Genomic DNA, 18,615 nt, shown 5'->3' on the forward strand with positions numbered 1-18,615 from the left:
TATTTATTAATTAAATTAGTGTCTTGACCATTTTGTTGATTTTTGGAGTATAAATAGGATAAATTTCACCCCATTTAATCACCACTTTAAGGAAGGTACCTTCTTTTATTATTTTAAATCCTCTTATGTGCTCCTATGTCTTTTTTATGTGTAATTACATATTTTGAGTGCTTTTTCCTTTAATTACTCATTTTATTCATTTTAACTTTCATTTATTTTATTTAATTTTGATGATTATTTGTGAGGCATTTAAATGTTAAAATATAATAGATAGGCGCTCATGTTATGTATTTAGCTAAATTATGTAATAGATAGGTTTAATTTTTGTTAAGAATGTAATTAGTTAGATAAATATAATAGTTAGGTTATTATTTTTAAAATTTCCCCCTTTTAGATTGTAATTAGGATCCCGAATGTAATAGTTAGGCTTTATTTGTATTTATTTGCTTGTATGCTTGCATACTTGTGTGCTTACGTGTTTATTCGCTTTCACTAGTGTCTTTCTGCACCTTAGCTGCAATGTTGTTGAGTTATATGATCCCACCAATGGGCCTAATTATAATCATCTATAAAGAAGAATAAAAATGGTGTGACTTGAGAAATATATATATTTCCTCATTTTCCTTATCAGAGATAATTATATTCAGTTAAGTAATATTTGTGATCCATAATTGTTCTTTTTTTTCCCTTTTGGATGACGTGTGGCTACAAGCATTATATTGTTGCTTCAAAAAATAAACTTAGGTTTTGTTGGCTAAAATCATGTATGAAAGTGATAAATTACCTGAAACTACCATTGCTCGGAATATTCAGTGTAGACAAGTATGAACGAAAAATCTCCAATAGTCTCTTATTCTTCCAAAATCTCCAATTTTCTCCTAAGGCAAATGATAATGCCTTTATTCCAATTTTATTTCACAGCAATTTTTGTAAAGATGACAAAAATACTCCTTTGAATTTCAAGTCTAAGTTACAAATCAATGGAAGTTGAACCTCCAGCAATGGTGGCAGCAACGTTGTCTTGATTAACACTCCTCTTTGATGCATTGTTGAAATTTGAAATTTAGCTATTAGAAATGGCAATGTAGGCATTTGAAAGTGGCGAAGTTTTGGGAAAATTTGTAATGTTAATTCCATAATATAAGTATAGAGATTTGTTTTAATTAAGTTCAATTCTAAGCATGTAAATGCTATATCTATATATAAAAAGAAAAACGAAGAAACAAAAGAAAAAGAACAAACAATCCTTCAAAGAATAATCAAACTCTTAGAAGTTCTATACCTTGTAAACACGGTGGAAGTTGATAATTGCATTCTCGTGCTTGAATTAATATTTCACTTGAACTTTTTAATCATGTGAAAAGACAAAATCAATTATCTCTACCTTTCATTCTAATTGTATTTTACAAAAAATTGAGTGGTTTTGATAGAAATGAAAGATGGGGATATCATAAATCTTTTACAATATTGAAAGATCAGGAGAGTGCAATTACCAGTTATTGGAGCATTAATACGAGATCTGTTGCATAAATTACAGACCAACAAAAGACAACACCAATCAAGTAGTGATCTACAAGTTGACTAATTACTTTAATTATTTGAACTTCCAAGCAATTCATAAGTATTATAAATGAAAGTAAGATGTAAAAATCTGTAGTTCGTGCGATTCTTCATCACCACTCATTAATGGTTACAACAGGCAATTCCCTTTGACGAGCACAAAATGGGCAGAGATAAAATTTGCACGAATCGCATTCGAAAGCCTCTTCCCAATCCAACCTCCAATTACAGCTCCCACAAAAGGATTTGTATTTTGCTTCGGGAACATGAGTGAGAGGATGAGAATGATTATTCACGTTCAGGGAGCATCCAAATTTCACACGTCTGAACAAATTAACTTGAGGAATGCACCAAGGATGCAATGAATAGTCGCATTCACGGCAGTGATACATCCAATGATTTGGGTTGATTTCTGTTTCGCAGAGCACACAGTAGAATACCTCAGGATGCTCGTAATATGGAGGATATATCAGGAAAAGTGGGTGCTTATCCCATCTCTGCGTAGTTGCAGGAGGCAGCAAAGCACAGTTATAGCACACATAGAAATGGCAATCCTCACAGGCAAACCCAAAACCACCTCTATATATATAGCCGCATGCCATGCAACGTGTGAGATCTGAACTTTGAAATTGAGTCAAGAGGTGCTTCTTGTGACCATCGTAATTGACACTACTCGTGATCATGCTAGCACTTGCACACTTGATACAAAAACTTAGTTCACAAGGTTCACAATTATAGAAGCTAGCATTGGTCCACCAGGGACATGCCCCGCATATAAAAACACCAACTGCACTCGATTTACACGTCAAGGAGAATGTGTGCTGGGGATGCTTTGGAATGTGCAATTTATGGGGGAGGTTAGAGCAAGTTAAATGGACAAAGTAACCACACTCGACACAAGCATAGTAGTGAAGATCGTCAGATGAGCAAATAGGTTCAATGCACACGTCACATACTAACAATGCTTTTGCTTCTTCCTGATCGTCATTAGTAGTATTCTTTATTTCATCTAAGTTTTGTACTTTCTCTGAAAGAACAAGCGGATGCTTCCTGTGTGAATCCATAAATATATTTTCTGGAATATTCGATTTGCCTGAGTCATTACTGCTACTGATCTCATTTTCCTTGAGAAGAAAACGGGTGATCAATTCTTGAGCTGCGTTATTGGATGGTAGTTTCACCACATTTTGATCTTGTTCTCCTCTAGCAACCCACAAGACAAGAAATTTAGAGGATAGAATGTCAAAAGTATTTCATCATGATTATGGTAGAAGTGTAAAAAACTAAATTTTTGGAGGCGGGAAAAAAAAAGCTAAAGAATCAACCATTGCGTTAACAATAGCAAGCAAAACAAAGAAAAGCTCTTACGAGATAGGATATTCAATATCTTCACTTAGCTGCCCTTCATCCTCTTGAGAGATCACAACGTATGTAATATGGACGAAGTATCTGCAAGGACCGCAATAATAGACCCAACGACTCAGTTGTACCTTGTCGCGACAAACAGGGCAATATTGTCGAAAACTGCGGTGCTCAGACGGAAGAGAATATGCCAGACGGAGTAAGTGATTATGATCCTTGTGCTTCACAGTTGTTGGCCGCAAGGCGCATTTTTGTGGATCCAAAATGGACAAACAGTGCACAGATAGGACGAATCTTCATCAAGCTCACGGCAAGCATCACACCAGAAAAAAGCAGGTTTTTTTAGTTGTCGAAGAGGGTGGTCATGACAATGGAGCTTAATTTCCAAAATAGCACACGACACATCGAGATCAAATTCGCACCGGGAACAGTGGTAGGTGAAAAACTTCCAGCCACCTTGGCCACACGCATCGCAGATACAACTACCCGAGGAATAAGGTGGCTTCCCAAGGAGGACTAAAGGATGCTGGGAGTGCATCGGATGCGTAATTTGTCGCGGAAGTTTCGCACATCTTTTGTGAAGAAAGAAATCACAAGCAAAGCAGCAGTATGCTGCAGGATCCAAGATTTGCTCCTGACACCCATAACAGATTGCTGACTTTTGATCAATGCTACCGTCATCGTTTTCCTTCTGCAATTCACACAGGATCAGCGGGTGCTCCTCATGACTGAAATGCTTAAGATCTTGAGTTCGGTATGGCTTTTCCTCCATATCTCTTATGACTGTTAGGATCTTGAGTTCGCTATGGTTTTTGAAAGACTTGAAAGCAGAGTAAGAAACAGAAAAAAATGACAACTGTGGAATAACCAAAGAAAAACCGCTTCAAAATTTTACTTTGTCCTTTGAACATTTATTTATTTATTTATTTATTTTGCAATTGTCAATTTCATCTAAACTTATTATTCTTTACTTGAAGGTAGTAAAAAGACAACAGTGGACTAACCAAATTTTGTTAGATGCTGCTTTCTATAACCAGGAACATATGATCCCATACATGCTTTTAGTTTCTTCTGATTAATTTACGCTGCCTTTGTTTATTCTTTTCTCAGCGATTGAATTGGTTCCTTAGTCTTCGCTTATTCTAAATTCATATTCAAAGGTAACTTATTATTCTTTACCTAAAGATAGCAAAATAACAATCCTGAAATAATCAATTTATGTTTGTTGGTACTTTGATTGACTGGATTACACAAGCAAGGTATGATTCCATGCGTTCTTCTTGTCTCTTTTGCCTATTCTACATTGCCTTTATTTATTTTTTTTCTCTATGGTATTCTAGCATTCTAGCCAAACTTCCTTTACTTGTTAAAATTTTTATATTCTCTTTTTAACTTTAGGTTCTTCTTGTGACTTGTTGAGAAAAGAGAATATGATTCGAAAAATTTTTATTGGATGAGAAAAAAGTGAGAATTTTTAAAACTAATTAGACTTGCAAGAGTTATAGTGCAAATTGTACATAATCTATAACGTACCAACAAGAAATGGTGAAAGATGATTTTTTATTGCTTGAAAAAAATAAAGCTAAATGAGTGTGGAGCGATATCTAATAAGGCAAATTTGGAGTAGTAGTGTAGTGAAAATCGTGAAATCTTCCACCTCAGGAACTAGGGCGCTTTTTAATTGAGGAATTAAAAATTAGACCAATCAAGAAAACAAGGTTCATATTATGCATTTTATTTCTTACTTGATTTTATTTGTTATGTCTTTGAAAGTTTGTGATGTTAAAAGAAATAAATCATTTGAAATGGGAAAATCGTGCTAGTTACATTTAATTACTTTTGTACTTTTTTAGTTCCCTATTCTTAAGATCAAGCATTTTGGTTCCTCATGTTTGACATTTTTTTGTGGCATATTTTTCATCTCTCAATTTTAAAATAAAAAATTTGATCCGTCACATATATCCACAGTGCACCATTTTTGCTTTGAAACTAATTATTGATCACATGTTTTCACTTGAAATGACTAAAAGAAATTTGTCAACATATTGAGATTATATGTGTAAAATTGGAAGATAGTCACAAAATTTACTAGCTATGCAATTTAAAGATAAAACTACAGCTAGAAACTATGCCTCAGTTTGTGTGTTTCCAATTTAGATAAAAAGTAAGAATACTCAAAAAATAAAAAATAATTTACAATGTTCCTAAATTTCAACCAAAATATTTTAACAATAAGGGAAAAAATATTTTATTATGCTAGTAGTATACAAAATAATCTTTTGTATGCTGAAATCTCCTCAAGTCATAATTTGGATATAAAACTGAGCATTTTACTTTTTTCTAGTTAAAATATCTTACAAAGAAAAAAACAATCAAGCGTGAAAATTTCCTAGCTTTTAGAATTACACTCAAGAATTTGAAAAATGAACATCGGTACTTCAAGTGCTACTTGTTGAGCTTTGATTCAAATTATGTCAAACATTTTACAATTGTTATCAAAACTGGATTTTGGGACAAAATGCTGGATTTTGGACATATGATGGACCAAATTATTATTTTAAGAGTAAGAGACGTAAAAAGGTACAAAACAAAGTGAAAAACGTAGGGACCAAAATGTATCATTTCAAAAGCAAGAGAATAAAGTACAAAGTTCACGTATGTGCTTGAGGTCCGCAAAGTGTTTATAAATTTTAGGACAAATTACATTTTACCCCCTATGATTTAGTACTTTTTTACATAACCCCTCTATAGTTTCAAAAACTATACATAACCCTCTTATGGTTTGAATTAAAGTGTCAAAATAACGGAAATAGTCATTCCTAACGGAACTTTTAAAAATATCAAAATTACCCTTATAAATACATGACACACTAACCCCGCATGGTTTTTATATTTTATCATATAATCCCCTTATGGTTTAATGTTTACCATATAACCCCTTATGGTTTTCAAAATATATACATAATCCCCCTTGGTTAATAAATAATTTTCAACTTTACATTAGGGTTGTTTTGACATTTTAGATGACTCCGTTACGAATGATCATTTTCGTCACTTTGACACTTTAACCCAAACCATAAGAAGGTTATATATAGCTTTTGAAATCATAGGGAAATTATGTAAAAAAATACTAAACCACAAGGGGTAAATTGGAGTTTGCCCTAAATTTTACGTTGTCCATTGAATTTTATTTTTTTTTGGTTGAAAATGTCAATTTCTTCCATTGACTTGTAACTAATGTTCTTTGTATTGGTCATTCTCTTCATTTATGCTACCTAACTACATGTCACACGTATACCATCATCCAAGGACAAATTTTCCATTTTCTAGAAATCATGGAATATATTTAGAAGTTCAGCGGATGAAATTACACAAAAACAAAAAGACATAAGGTCCAATTGGTAAAATAAAACTTTGAAATGATGGTGTGATATGGATTTTTTTGGGAAATAGACCGGCTTTGGGCAAGAAAGGATTATTGATAGGGTGCATTTTAGCGGGGTATTTTGGGCATTATTGTACAATTATTTGACTAAATATTTTCATTAATTGGGTGGATTCTACTGATATTTTGTTTTGGTACTAACTGCAAGAATTGGTACTAAAAAGTGCTTGAAATCGAAATTTAGAAGATTCGTCGCACGGGAGCCACTTCAAGTACTGAGGTCCGCTCAAGAAGTTGAAGAAACTTAATTGTAATAAATATTATTTTATTCTATTTTGAGGGAGTCTGGTTGCAATTTTGAGAAAATAACAATTTTCGGAGAGGCTGGCTCTTGAATTAGATTAGGAAGCCGCAGCTTTGTAGTGAAAAAAAGGTAGCAGACAATAGCCACTTTTGTTGACCTTGGGAAATGGCTTTTTCATCCTTGGTTGACCGAAGATAGGAAACAAAAAGAAACATTCTCTCGTAAGCTTTGGAGGAGACTTGTTTTGGGAGTCTTAGTAGTTTCCTTCTCCTATTAGGTATCTATCATGTGGGCCGCGAAGGCGATAGCAGGGAACATTTAATTATCCCTTTGGCTTGGTAGTGGGGGATAGTTCGAATTCCATCGGGTTTTTCTTCCTTCGAATGGGGAGAAGAATGCCGTGGGCTATTATTTTTATTCTTGCACAGCTAGTTCTCCATTAATGGAGAACTAGCTTCTCAATTCTAGTCAAGGGGATAATTGAAGATTTGATTCAACAATTACTGTGAGATCTAATTTACTTTAATTGCTTCCTTCATTTATTGGTATTCATATGTTTCCTGCTTTTAACCGTTATAGTTCGTGTGGATGATTGATTAGTGCACAATAATTAATTATTCATATAGGCTATTTTGCTAAATAGGGGTAATTGAATCCGTAATTGTTCGTTATCTCTATCTCAGTAGCAACTGGTGTAATTGGGTTTATGTCAGGGGAACATACGATCTAACTTAAACAAACCCTCGTAGCGTGTTTGTTAGTTAGGATTGGGCCTTTCTAATTATTAATGCAATCTAGAAATTAAATCCTACGGTCGTACCTAGGGTTGTTTTTGGGTTAGAGAAATAGTAAATGGTCGTACCTTAACTATCGAGAAAGTAAGAAAAGGTTGGTTGTTTATCACGTGTATGACAACTATAACCAATCTATTAATAAATGTGGAATTATCTGTGAATCGATGATCAGTGCATGAACCATTTCTGAAGTGTGCCCTTGGCTAGAGTTTTCCCTTAATTATTTCTCTTAATCAATTATTTTCTGCAGTTAATTTATTTAGTTAGCATTTAATCCAAAACCCCCCATATTTTGGATTCTAGAAGAAACGAATTATCACCAGTCCCTGTGGATTCGACCCTACTCACCGCTATATACAAAATCTGTATTTTTCTCGAGTAGGTATTTATTATTGCACAGGTTCGGCACCTGTCAATTTTTGAGGATTATGCTCCTAAGTGATGGTGTGCATCTCATTAGTATTTACTCCTGTTAAAGATGATATAGGCTAACTGACAAGCTGACCAAATTAATAGTGCATGTTTTGAAACTTAATGGATGAATCGACACAAACAAGTTCAATGGATAAAACAAAATTTTGAAATAATTGGAGACTACGAATACAATTAGTTTCGCTTTCTCAGCCATCATTTTTTCAAGATTCATATGCAAAGGTAGTTTGTTATTCTTTACTTGAAGGTAGCAAAATGACGATTTTGAAATAACCAATTAATGTTTGATGCTACCTTCTTTCCTATGGTACCAAGCAACATATGATTTCATTTGTTCTTTTGTCTCTCTTGCCTGATTTGCATTGCCTTTGTCTAATCTTTTTCTCAATGGTATTCCAAGCATACTATTAGTGCAATTTAAAGACAAAATTATGGGTGAAACTACCTTAGCTTGCATGCTATCGATTTAGAAAAATTAACTATAAAATCTAAAACAATTTATAATGCTCCTAAATTTCACCCAAAGTATGTTAACAGAAGAAATTTTTTTTAATGTTAACGAGAAAAAAATCTTTTGTAAGCTGAGACCACCTCAAGTCAAATGTTAAACATAAAGCTTAGCATTTCACTTCTACCTAGTTAAAATATTCTCTAAAAATTTTCTATTCGAACTAAAAATTTTTTGACATTTAAGAATTACATACCAGAATTTTGATCGTCAGGTACCTCAACTACTAGGTAGTTTTTGTGCTTTGATTCAAATTATGTCAAAATTACAGTTTCATGGACGTCACTAACAATTAGTTTTGGGTAAAATGATGTATTTTAAACATGTGAGTGTGATGGACCAAACCCATATTTTATAAGAGATTTAAATGGGGACAAAATCTTAAATATAGGGACCAAAATACATCATCTCAATAGTGAGGGACTAAAGTACAAAGTTCATGTTAGTTAAAAAGATTGGCAAACTTTTCTAAAATATTTATTTTGTGCACTGCACTGTTCTTTTTTTTTTTTTTTTTATGAAATGTCAATTTCACTCATTGACCTTTATATGTTTTTTGTATTGCTCATTCCCTACATCCATCTTATCTAACTAAACGTCACATGTATGCCATTATGCATGGAAAATTTTGACAATTTTCAAATTCCCTAGAGTACGTTTAGATGTTCAGTGGTGAAATGACATAAAAGGAGATCAGTCAGAGGAAATAAACTTGGAGGAATTCTTTGAGAAATGAGCTGGCTTGGGCTAGGAGGGATTGTGCTTCTAGATGGCGGTAGATATCTCTCATTTGTAATTACGCCTATTGAAGATGATACAGGCAAACTATCAAAATCACACACTAGTGCACATCAATGTTTTAAAACCGGACCGTTAATTGAACCGGTGAAGTGAAAGGGTCGAGGTTCAACCGGTCGGACCGGTTCAATCTCGATTCAATGAATTTTTTAAAAAATAATTTATATAAATATATATATGTACAAAATAAGACATGTAATGGACTAATTTAATATTTTATATGATGAAAAGTTTACTATTTTTTAATAACTTGGATTTTTAAAAATAAATTTTTTAAATTATAAGTTAAAACAAATAAATTTCATCTCAATTTCAATTATATCTAAATCCAACCCCAAAATATCACAATATTTTGAAATTATACAAAATTCATGTATCTGAGAATTTAGATATTATGAATTTAAATTTTAATTTACGTTTTGAGATTTAGATATTGCAATTTAAAAAAGAAAATTTGGAATTCGAAGGAAATCAAGAAAATCGAAAATAGAAATGTAAACTTGATAAGAAACAAAAAATAAGATAAAAGTGAGTGGTTGTGGCATTAAATAATTTGAGATAAAAAAATTCTTTTTTAACTTTTTTCAATTTAATGGATAAAAACAAAATTAAAAGATGGAAGAAAACATTAATAAATTAAAAATAAAGAGGTTTGATTAAAAAGGGAGTGACAAAAGAAAAGATGATAGAGAGAGAGAGAGAGAGTTGAAAATTAAAAAGAAAGAGCCATGAGGGGATGAGATTTTGTAAGAAAAATGGAAAAAAGAAATATGAGTATTTGCTTTATATAAATAAGTTATCAAAAAAAACTAATAAGATGTGATGGTGCAACGGTTAATACATTGGTCTTTTATTACAAAAGTTTTGGGTTCGAATCTTGATTGTTGCATTTTGCAAAACTTAAAAAAAAAAAAAAAAAAAGGGGAAAGCTGAAAACCGGAAAACCGCCGGTTCAATCCGGTTCGGCGGTTTTCACGGTTCAATCGGTCTTTGACCGGGTTTCTAGCAAAGTCAACAATGTCATTGAACCGGACCGGTGCCATGGCCGGTTCGCGGTTCAACTGGTCGAACTGGCCGGTCCGATCCGGTTTTCAAAACATTGGTGCACATTTTGAAATTGAATGGATGGATCGAATCATATACAAGTTCATTGGACAAACAAAATTTTGGCATAATTTGGCGATTACAAATTCAGTTGATTTGGCTTTCCTAGTTTTTACGTCATCTACATTCATGCGCAAAGATAGCTTGTTATTCTTTACTTTCTTTCTTTACTCTAGTTTCTTTGTATGACTTGCTAGAAAAAAAAAGGAATATGATTGGAGACATTTCTATTGGATGAGAAAAAAGTAAGAATTTTGGCCAATAATTAGCCGAGCAAGAGTTATTGCACTAATAGTACAGAATCTACAGGGTACTGATAGGGTATAATTTGTTAGTAATTTTATTATTAATTTTCCCTTCTATTCCGGACAAATATTGTGTTAATTGCTGATATTTACTCATATTTGATATCTGGACCAAATTCCAGGAGTGGAGCAGATAACTACAAAAAGAGGGACTTTTGGATGCAAATTTGGGAGACTCCAGCAGAAAGCCTCAATTGGCTGGGACCACAAGAGCTACAAGAGCTAGTAAAGGCAACGTACAAAGCCTTAGGAACAAGAAGTAATTCGGCAGCTTGTGGCCAATTGGTGGGGACCGCGCAGAGGCTCAAAACAAGGAGATGAATTCGGCAGCTTGTGTCCAATTGGTGGGGACCACTGGATATCTTTCTTTTGGCTTTAAATAGGGAACAAACGTACAGAAGACGGCTGGCTTTTATTTTGATCTCTAGTTTTAGTCTTTTAGGGTAGTTTTAGTTCTTCCTTCTTTTGACTGGCCTCTGACACACGCCAGGTGTTCGACAAAATTCCCCAACGGGAAAAACATCCTTTATTCCTTACTTGTTAGTAAAAAGAACAATGCCTTGGAAATTTATTAATTCGTGTGGTGATTTAATTATGCGGCTTGGCTAAGTCTTCCATCTAGTCAAGGGTCAACTCGACGGCGCAGTCCCGAAAATCTGTGAGATCTAATTAGTTTTCACGTGTTCCTTTATCTATTAATATTTGCATGTTGCCTGATTTAATTTTCATGGGATTGTTTTATTAATTGGATGTCCAGGGCCCGATGTTCATTGTGATATATTAATCTCGTGCCAATTTAGTCAATTAAATCCGTAATTGTTTGATTGATTAATATTAGTGGCAATTGGTGTGTTTACACATTAGGGGAACGTACGATCTAATTTAAATAACCCTCGTAGCGTGTTATTGATTAGGGTTAGGTTTTTCTAGTTATTAATGCAATTGAAAAATTAATTCCTATGGTCGTACCTGGGAGTATTTGCTGATTAGGGGTAATCAACGGTCGTACCTTGGTTATCAATAATTTAAGGAAAAATTGGTCGTCGGACTATAACTAGCCTATTAATAAATTAAGTGAACCTCTGCTGCATCAATGATCAGATAAAGGGACTGTGCTTGAGTAGTTGTATCCTTGGCTAGAATTTATTTATTCCTGATTAAATTCCTGCTATATTCGTGCTAGTGATTTATTCACTTTTTAATTAAATTGTCTGATTATTTTTAGTTTCATTCCAGTAAAATCCCCCCTTATCAATTGGACTTTTAAAAGAAACAAATATCTCCAGTCCCTGAGGAGACGACCCTACTTGCCACTGTCTACTATTTAGTAATTTTTGTCAATTAATTAATTCTGGTATATCGGATTAAGCAAACTCTTCGGGAACATGGTGAATCAAGTAACCCATTGCACACCTAGAGTCCCTGCTCCAGTACCTAGGATTAATTATTGACTGCTCTTAGTGGTAGCTAGGTTCTATATTTATTATTATTATTGCACAGGTTGACGACCTGTCAATTTTTGGCGCTGTTGCCGGGGACTAGCGTTATTATTTGTTTCTTTTTAAATTCAATTTTTGTCCTAATTTTCTGGTTTTCTTCTAGTGTATGCCTCGATCTTCTCGCACAGGTGATTTGGTTTTTGACCCTGTGGTAGAGAAGACCGCGCGTAGAACGAGAAAGGAAACCAGACAGCTCAGAGAAGAGCACTCTAGTGCTACATCTCAAAGACCTGAGTCAGAAGTTGAACCAACAGATTCGTTTGGTAACACTTCGAGTGACTCTGACCAGGAGGAGTTCACCATGGCTAATGCACAAACATTAAGGGAGTTGGCTGCTCCTGATTTAACTCAGCAGCCTTTGTGCATTACTTTCCCCGCTTTAAATGACAACATTCCATTTGAACTAAAATCTGGTCTGATTCAGCTTTTACCCTCTTTTCATGGTTTACCAGGTGAAGAGCCGTATAAGCATCTGCAGGAGTTTGATGTCGTGTGCAATAGTATGAAACCCCCGGGAATCACAGAAGAGCAGATAAAAATGAGGGCATTCCCCTTCTCCTTGAAAGATTCTGCGAAAGACTGGCTGTACTACCTGTCACCAGGTAGCATCACCACGTGGGGCCAATTGAAGAAAAAATTTTTGGATAAATATTTTCCTGCGTCCAGGGCTGCAAGTCTAAGGAAGGAAATTTGTGGGATCAAGCAGCATCCAGGGGAATCACTTTACGAGTATTGGGAACGATATAAGAACTTGTTGCGCAGGTGCCCCCAACACCAAATAAGTGATCAGTTGATCATACAATATTTTTATGAGGGGCTCATTTTTAGAGACAGGAGCATCATTGATGCTGCAAGTGGAGGGGCACTGGTGAACAAAACCCCTCAGGAAGCACGGGAGTTAATAGAAGGGATGGCAGAGAATTCACAGCAATTCAGTACAAGAGAGGATGTCCCAATACGTAGGGTGAATGAGGTAGAGACATCCTCTATACAGCAGCAGTTAAATGAGTTGACTGCGTTTGTTAGGCAACAGGCTGTGAGAAATGCATCACAAGCCAGGGTATGCGGGATTTGCACTGGTGTAGGCCACTCTGCAGACATATGCCCAATGATTCAGGAAGAAACTGCAGAACAGGTGAATATGGCTGACCACGCGCCCGCGCCAAGGAAGCAGTACGACCCTTACTCAAACACCTACAACCCCGGGTGGAGGGATCATCCCAACCTCAGTTATGGTGGGAATAGGCAACCCAACTTCACGCCGAACAGGCAGTCTAACTTTGTGCCAAATAAGCCACCAGGGTACCAGCAGCAATACCAACCCCGACCACCTCAATTCCCTCAATCTGGTTCATCTACGGAGGAGATGTTGAAACAAATGATGACAACCATGGCGCAAAATCAGCAAAGGACGGAGGCAGCTATTATGCAAAATCAGCAAAAGACGGACTCCGAAATGCAGGACATAAGGAATCAGATAGGTCAAATAGCCACCAGAATCAACCGTTTGGAGTCCCAGAACCAAGGGAAGCTGCCATCTCAACCGGAGTTGAATCCGAAGAACGTGAGCGCAATGACCCTAAGGAGTGGGAAAGAAATTCAGGGGCCTGAACCTGTGATTCCCAAGGACGAGGATGAAGAGAAAATCGAAAATGAGCTCGAAAGGGAGGACAGCAATGGTGCAGATCCAAAGGTACTTCTTGACCCAATAATTACAGTTAAAACTAACCCGCCTCCTTTTCCTAGCAGGTTGGAAAAATCAAAGAAACAGGATAAGGAGAAGGAGATTTTGGAGGTTTTTCACAAGGTTGAGATAAATATCCCCCTCTTAGACGCCATCAAACAAGTACCAAAATATGCCAAGTTCCTAAGGGACTTGTGTGTTAACCGAAGGCGATTGAGGGGAGATGAACGGGTCATAGTTGGGGAAAATGTGTCTGCGGTCCTGTAGAGGAAGCTCCCACCAAAGTGCGGGGACCCAGGTATGTTTACTATTCCCTGTAAGATAGGTAATACTGTGATCAGAAGGGCCATGTTGGATCTGGGAGTATCAATAAATGTCATGCTTAAGTCTATCTATGCTTCTCTAAAATTAGGTCCATTAAAAGAAACTGGATTAATCATTCAATTAGCTGACCGAACTAATGCATATCCTGATGGGTTGGTTGAAGATGTGTTGGTAAAAGTTAATGATTTGGTGTTTCCAGCTGATTTTTATGTATTTGATATGGATGATGATCACTCCCCTGATCCCTCACCTCTGTTATTGGGTAGACCTTTTATGAGCACAGCACAGACGAAAATTGATGTTAATAAGGGTATTCTGTCCATGGAGTTTGATGGGGAAATTGTGCATTTTAATATTTTTGATACTATGAAGTACCCCTCAAACTCCAACTTTAGCTCAATTTTTTCTGTGAGTGCTATTGACCCTGTAGTGCAGGAAGTGTTTGAAACTGATGGCAGGGATGAGCTGGAGGTGGCTTTAACCAAGCACCTCGAGTTGGAGACAACTCCTCAGATGGAGTGGGGTGAGGATTTAAAATGCACAATAGGGGCATTACACTCGTTGCAGACCACCACGAAGAGGTATGAAGTCTTACCTATTTTTACTCCCGAGCCTCACCAGAGGGTATTGCCATCTGTGGTGCAGGCACCTGTACTGGAGTTGAAACCTCTACCAGAGCACCTGAAATATGCATATCTAGGTGATAATGAGACACTCCCGGTGATTATCTCATCAGCACTGTCAAAAATCCAGGAGGAGAAACTGATCCGGGTCCTTAGAGAGCATAAAGAGGCGATAGGTTGGACAATTGCAGACATTAAGGGAATCAGCTCGGCCGTCTGTATGCATCGGATTAGACGAGAAGAGGATGCCAAACCTGTACGGCAGGCTCAAAGGAGGCTCAATCCCCTCATGATGGAAGTTGTAAAGAAAGAGATTTTAAAATTGTTAGATGTAGGGATCATCTTTGCAATATCTGATAGCCCTTGGGTGAGTCCGGTCCAGGTAGTCCCAAAGAAGGCAGGAGTGACGGTAGAGGCCAACCAAACGGGTGAACTTGTGCCAGTGCGTAAGCCCACTGGGTGGAGGCAATGTATAGACTACCGTAGGCTAAACGCCGTCACCAAAAAGGACCATTTCCCTCTCCCTTTCATTGATCAGATGGTTGAACGTTTAGCTGGTAGAGTTTATTATTGCTTTTTGGATGGATTTTCAGGATACTTTCAGATAGCAATTGCCCTAGAGGATCAAGAGAAGACAACTTTCACGTGCCCGTTCGGGACCTTTGCTTATAGACGAATGCCATTTGGGTTATGCAATGCACCTGCAACATTTCAGAGGTGTATGGTAAGTATTTTTTCTGAATACGTGGAGAAAATTATTGAAGTTTTCATGGATGATTTCAGTGTGTATGGTGATAGTTTTGATACGTGTTTAGATAACCTGAAATTGATCCTGATAAGGTGTATAGAGACTAATCTTGTGCTTAATTGGGAAAAATGTCATTTTATGGTTGAGCACGGGATAGTCCTGGGTCATATTGTATCGTCTAAGGGCATAGAAGTTGACAAGGCTAAAATAGACATTATTTCTGCATTACCTTACCCCGCGAGTGTGCGGGAGGTGCGCTCTTTTCTTGGACATGCAGGTTTTTATCGAAGGTTCATCAGGGACTTCTCAAAAATTGGAGCCCCGTTGTTCCAACTCCTATAAAAAGATGTAGCCTTCGAGTTTGATGATAAGTGTGAGAGAGCCTTTAACAAGCTGAAGGAATTGTTGACTTCACCCCCAATCATCCAATCCCCCGATTGAAATTTGCCATTTGAGATCATGTGCGATGCCAGTGATCATGCTGTTGGGGCTGTACTGGGGCAAAGAGTAGGGAAGGCAGCTTACGTCATCTATTATGCATCCCGAGCATTGAATGGAGCCTAATTGAATTACTCCACCGCTGAGAAGGAGCTTCTTGCAGTTATTTTTGCTTTAGAAAAATTCAGATCATATTTGCTAGGTGCTAAAGTAATTGTATTTTCTGACCATGCAACATTAAGGTACCTAATGACCAAGAAAGATGCAAAGCCGAGGTTCATCAGGTGGATACTGCTACTACAGGAATTTGACCTGGAGATAAGAGACAAAAAAGGCTCAGAAAATCTAGTAGCAGACCATTTAAGTCGCATACCAATTGGGGAGGATAATGAGCCATTGAAGGATGCATTCCCTGAAGAGCATTTATTTTCCTTAAATTCTCAATTGCCTTGGTATGCTGATTTGGTCAATTATCTAGTAACGGGTGATTTTCCTGCAGGTTGGCCAAAAGCGAAAAAGGATAAATTGAAGAGTGACGCCAAGTACTTCATTTGGGACGACCCGTACCTATGGAAGAGATGTGCAGACCAAATAATGAGGAGATGTGTAAGTGAAGTGGAATTTCAATCAATTTTAGCTTTTTGTCATACTTTTGCCTGTGGAGGTCATTTTGGACCCAAGAGAACTGCTCATAAGGTTTTAGAAAGTGGATTTTATTGGCTTTCATTGTTTAAGGATGCCTATGTGTTTTGTAAGTCATGTGATCGCTGTCAAAGGGTAGGTAATATAGCCCATAAAGATCATATGCCCCAAGTTCCGATGATTTTTGTAGAAATTTTTGATGTCTGGGTATAGATTTCATGGGCCCTTTTCCTACTTCATTTGGTTTTCTGTATATTTTGTTGGCAGTTGATTATGTGTCTAAATGGGTGGAGGCTAAGGCCACTCGAACTAATGACTCGAAAGTGGTTGCAGATTTTATCAGATCTAATATTTTTGTGCGATTTGGAATGCCAAGAGTTATTGTCAGTGATAGGGGAACGCACTTCTGCAACAAAACCGTAGCTGCCTTATTTCGCAAGTATGGTGTACTCCACAGAGTCTCGACGTCGTATCACCCCCACACCAATGGTCAAGCGGAGGTGTCGAATCGGGAGATAAAGTCCATCTTGGAGAAAATGGTGCGCCCCGATAGAAAAAATTGGAGTCAACGGTTGGAAGATGCACTCTGGGCCTATCGGACGGCATACAAGACACCTATAGGGATGTCTCCCTATAGGTTGGTATTTGGTAAGCCGTGTCATCTTCCAGTAGAGTTCGAGCATAAAGCATTTTGGGCGGTTAAACAATGCAATATGGATATTGAGGAGGGCGGAATCCAAAGGAAGTTACAATTACAGGAGTTGGAGGAGATTCGCAATGAAACTTATGAGAATGCGGTAATTTATAAGGAGAAAAATAAAATTTTTCATGACCAACAGATCTCAAGTAAGACATTCGAGTGTGGGCAAAAAGTTCTGCTATACCACTCCAAATTGCAGTTATTTCCAGGTAAATTACGTTCTCGTTGGATTGGCCCTTTTGTTGTGACTAATGTCTTCCATTATGGTGCAGTCGAGATCCAAAGTTTGAAAGCTGAGAAGAAATTTGTAGTGAATGGTCATCGTTTCAAGCCGTATTATGAAGGGGTTCCAACTGAACGGGTGGAGGTGATGCACTTGGAGGACCCTACTTGCTTAGTTTAAGCAAATTTTTGGACAATGTCTAGCCGAAGACATTAAAGAAAGGCGCTCATTGGGAGGCAACCCAATTGTTCCTTTTAATTGTTTATTGGTTTCCTGTCATTGTTTGAATCTGTTTTCCTTAAATTTGACTGATTTTGGGTGTTAGTTTTCGTTTTTACTGGTTTGTAGGCGACCTTCAGTCATGACGCGCCCGCGTGATGATGTGCAGGACGCTCACGATCAGGAAATTCTGAAACTTCTGGGAGCTCTCCTGCCCTCATGACGTGCCCGCGTGGTGATGTGCAGGACGCTCACGATCAGGAAATTCTGAAACTTCTGGGAGCTCTTTTGACCTCTTGACGTGCCCGCGTCACGTTCGCAGGAAAGCCGAATCCATTCATCGTCGCCCGCCACGCCGCTGTCCGCGCGCCGCCGCCAGTCAGCAGATCTCTCTCTCCATCGCCGCCCATCTCGCCCGCGACCCTCCCTCCACCACCAGATCTCCCCCGTCCACCTCTACTGCTGCCAGCCAGCCGCGGCCCACCACTGCCGAACGCAGCCAGAAGCCCACAGGCGCACGTCGGCCGTCCCTCTCCCGCTGCCCAAGCGCACCGTCCGCCGCTGCTGCACGAAGCTCGCTGCAGTCCACGGCCGCCTCTGCTGCTCACGTCGCCGCTGCCCTGCGCACGAAGCCCACAGCGAAGCCCTCCGTCATTCGGCCACGGGGAGAGGTCAGTGCTAGGGACATTTATTCAAACTTTTGGGTTGGAATTTGGCAGTTGTCTGGGATACTTGGAAGGCCTCTCGGGCAGGGTAGTCGTCTGTGTTCAACTTCTGAGTTAGAGAGGCTCTATTTGTGTTTTGTTTTCCTCCTTTGTGCAAATTGCTGCTCCCGTTGACTCCCTGTTAGGCACTGGGTATTTTTAATTTGCTGGTGGTTGGATATCTATTTGACGGGCTATTTGTCTTGCTGCTGTCCACTTTTGCTGCTTGCTCCGTGTGTCGGCCAATTTATATTTGGGT

The 18,615-nt window shown here is 37.7% G+C and overlaps 2 protein-coding genes across 2 annotated transcripts; one reads left to right on the plus strand and one right to left on the minus strand.

Annotated features, from left to right (window-relative positions):
• Window positions 1–1,673: 1,673 nt before the first annotated feature.
• Window positions 1,674–3,694, minus strand: LOC113705525 (uncharacterized). Its single transcript, XM_072062601.1, has 3 exons — window positions 3,204–3,694; window positions 2,929–3,009; window positions 1,674–2,763 (listed from the first exon to the last, which is right to left on the minus strand). Exons 1-3 carry the CDS (start codon window positions 3,692–3,694, stop codon window positions 1,674–1,676), a joined length of 1,662 nt encoding a protein of 553 aa, XP_071918702.1.
• Window positions 3,695–12,157: 8,463 nt separating this feature from the next.
• Window positions 12,158–14,002, plus strand: LOC113705711 (uncharacterized). Its single transcript, XM_072062602.1, has one exon. The coding sequence runs from the start codon at window positions 12,158–12,160 to the stop codon at window positions 14,000–14,002; it is 1,845 nt and encodes a 614-aa protein (XP_071918703.1).
• The last annotated feature ends 4,613 nt before the right edge of the window (window positions 14,003–18,615 follow it).

Source organism: Coffea arabica, chromosome 8c (genome assembly GCF_036785885.1).
Source record: "Coffea arabica cultivar ET-39 chromosome 8c, Coffea Arabica ET-39 HiFi, whole genome shotgun sequence".
Taxonomy (NCBI): domain Eukaryota; kingdom Viridiplantae; phylum Streptophyta; class Magnoliopsida; order Gentianales; family Rubiaceae; genus Coffea; species Coffea arabica.

Coding starts and splice junctions, on each gene's coding strand:
- LOC113705525 (XM_072062601.1), bottom strand. CDS start 3,694: ATGGAGGAAAAGCCATACCGAACTCAAGATCTTAAGCATTTCAGTCAT. Junction 3,010..3,203: donor GATGAAGATTCGTCCTATCT/GTGCACTGTTTG, acceptor CGGTCCTTGCAG/ATACTTCGTCCATATTACAT. Junction 2,764..2,928: donor GATATTGAATATCCTATCTC/GTAAGAGCTTTT, acceptor GTGGGTTGCTAG/AGGAGAACAAGATCAAAATG.
- LOC113705711 (XM_072062602.1), top strand. CDS start 12,158: ATGCCTCGATCTTCTCGCACAGGTGATTTGGTTTTTGACCCTGTGGTA.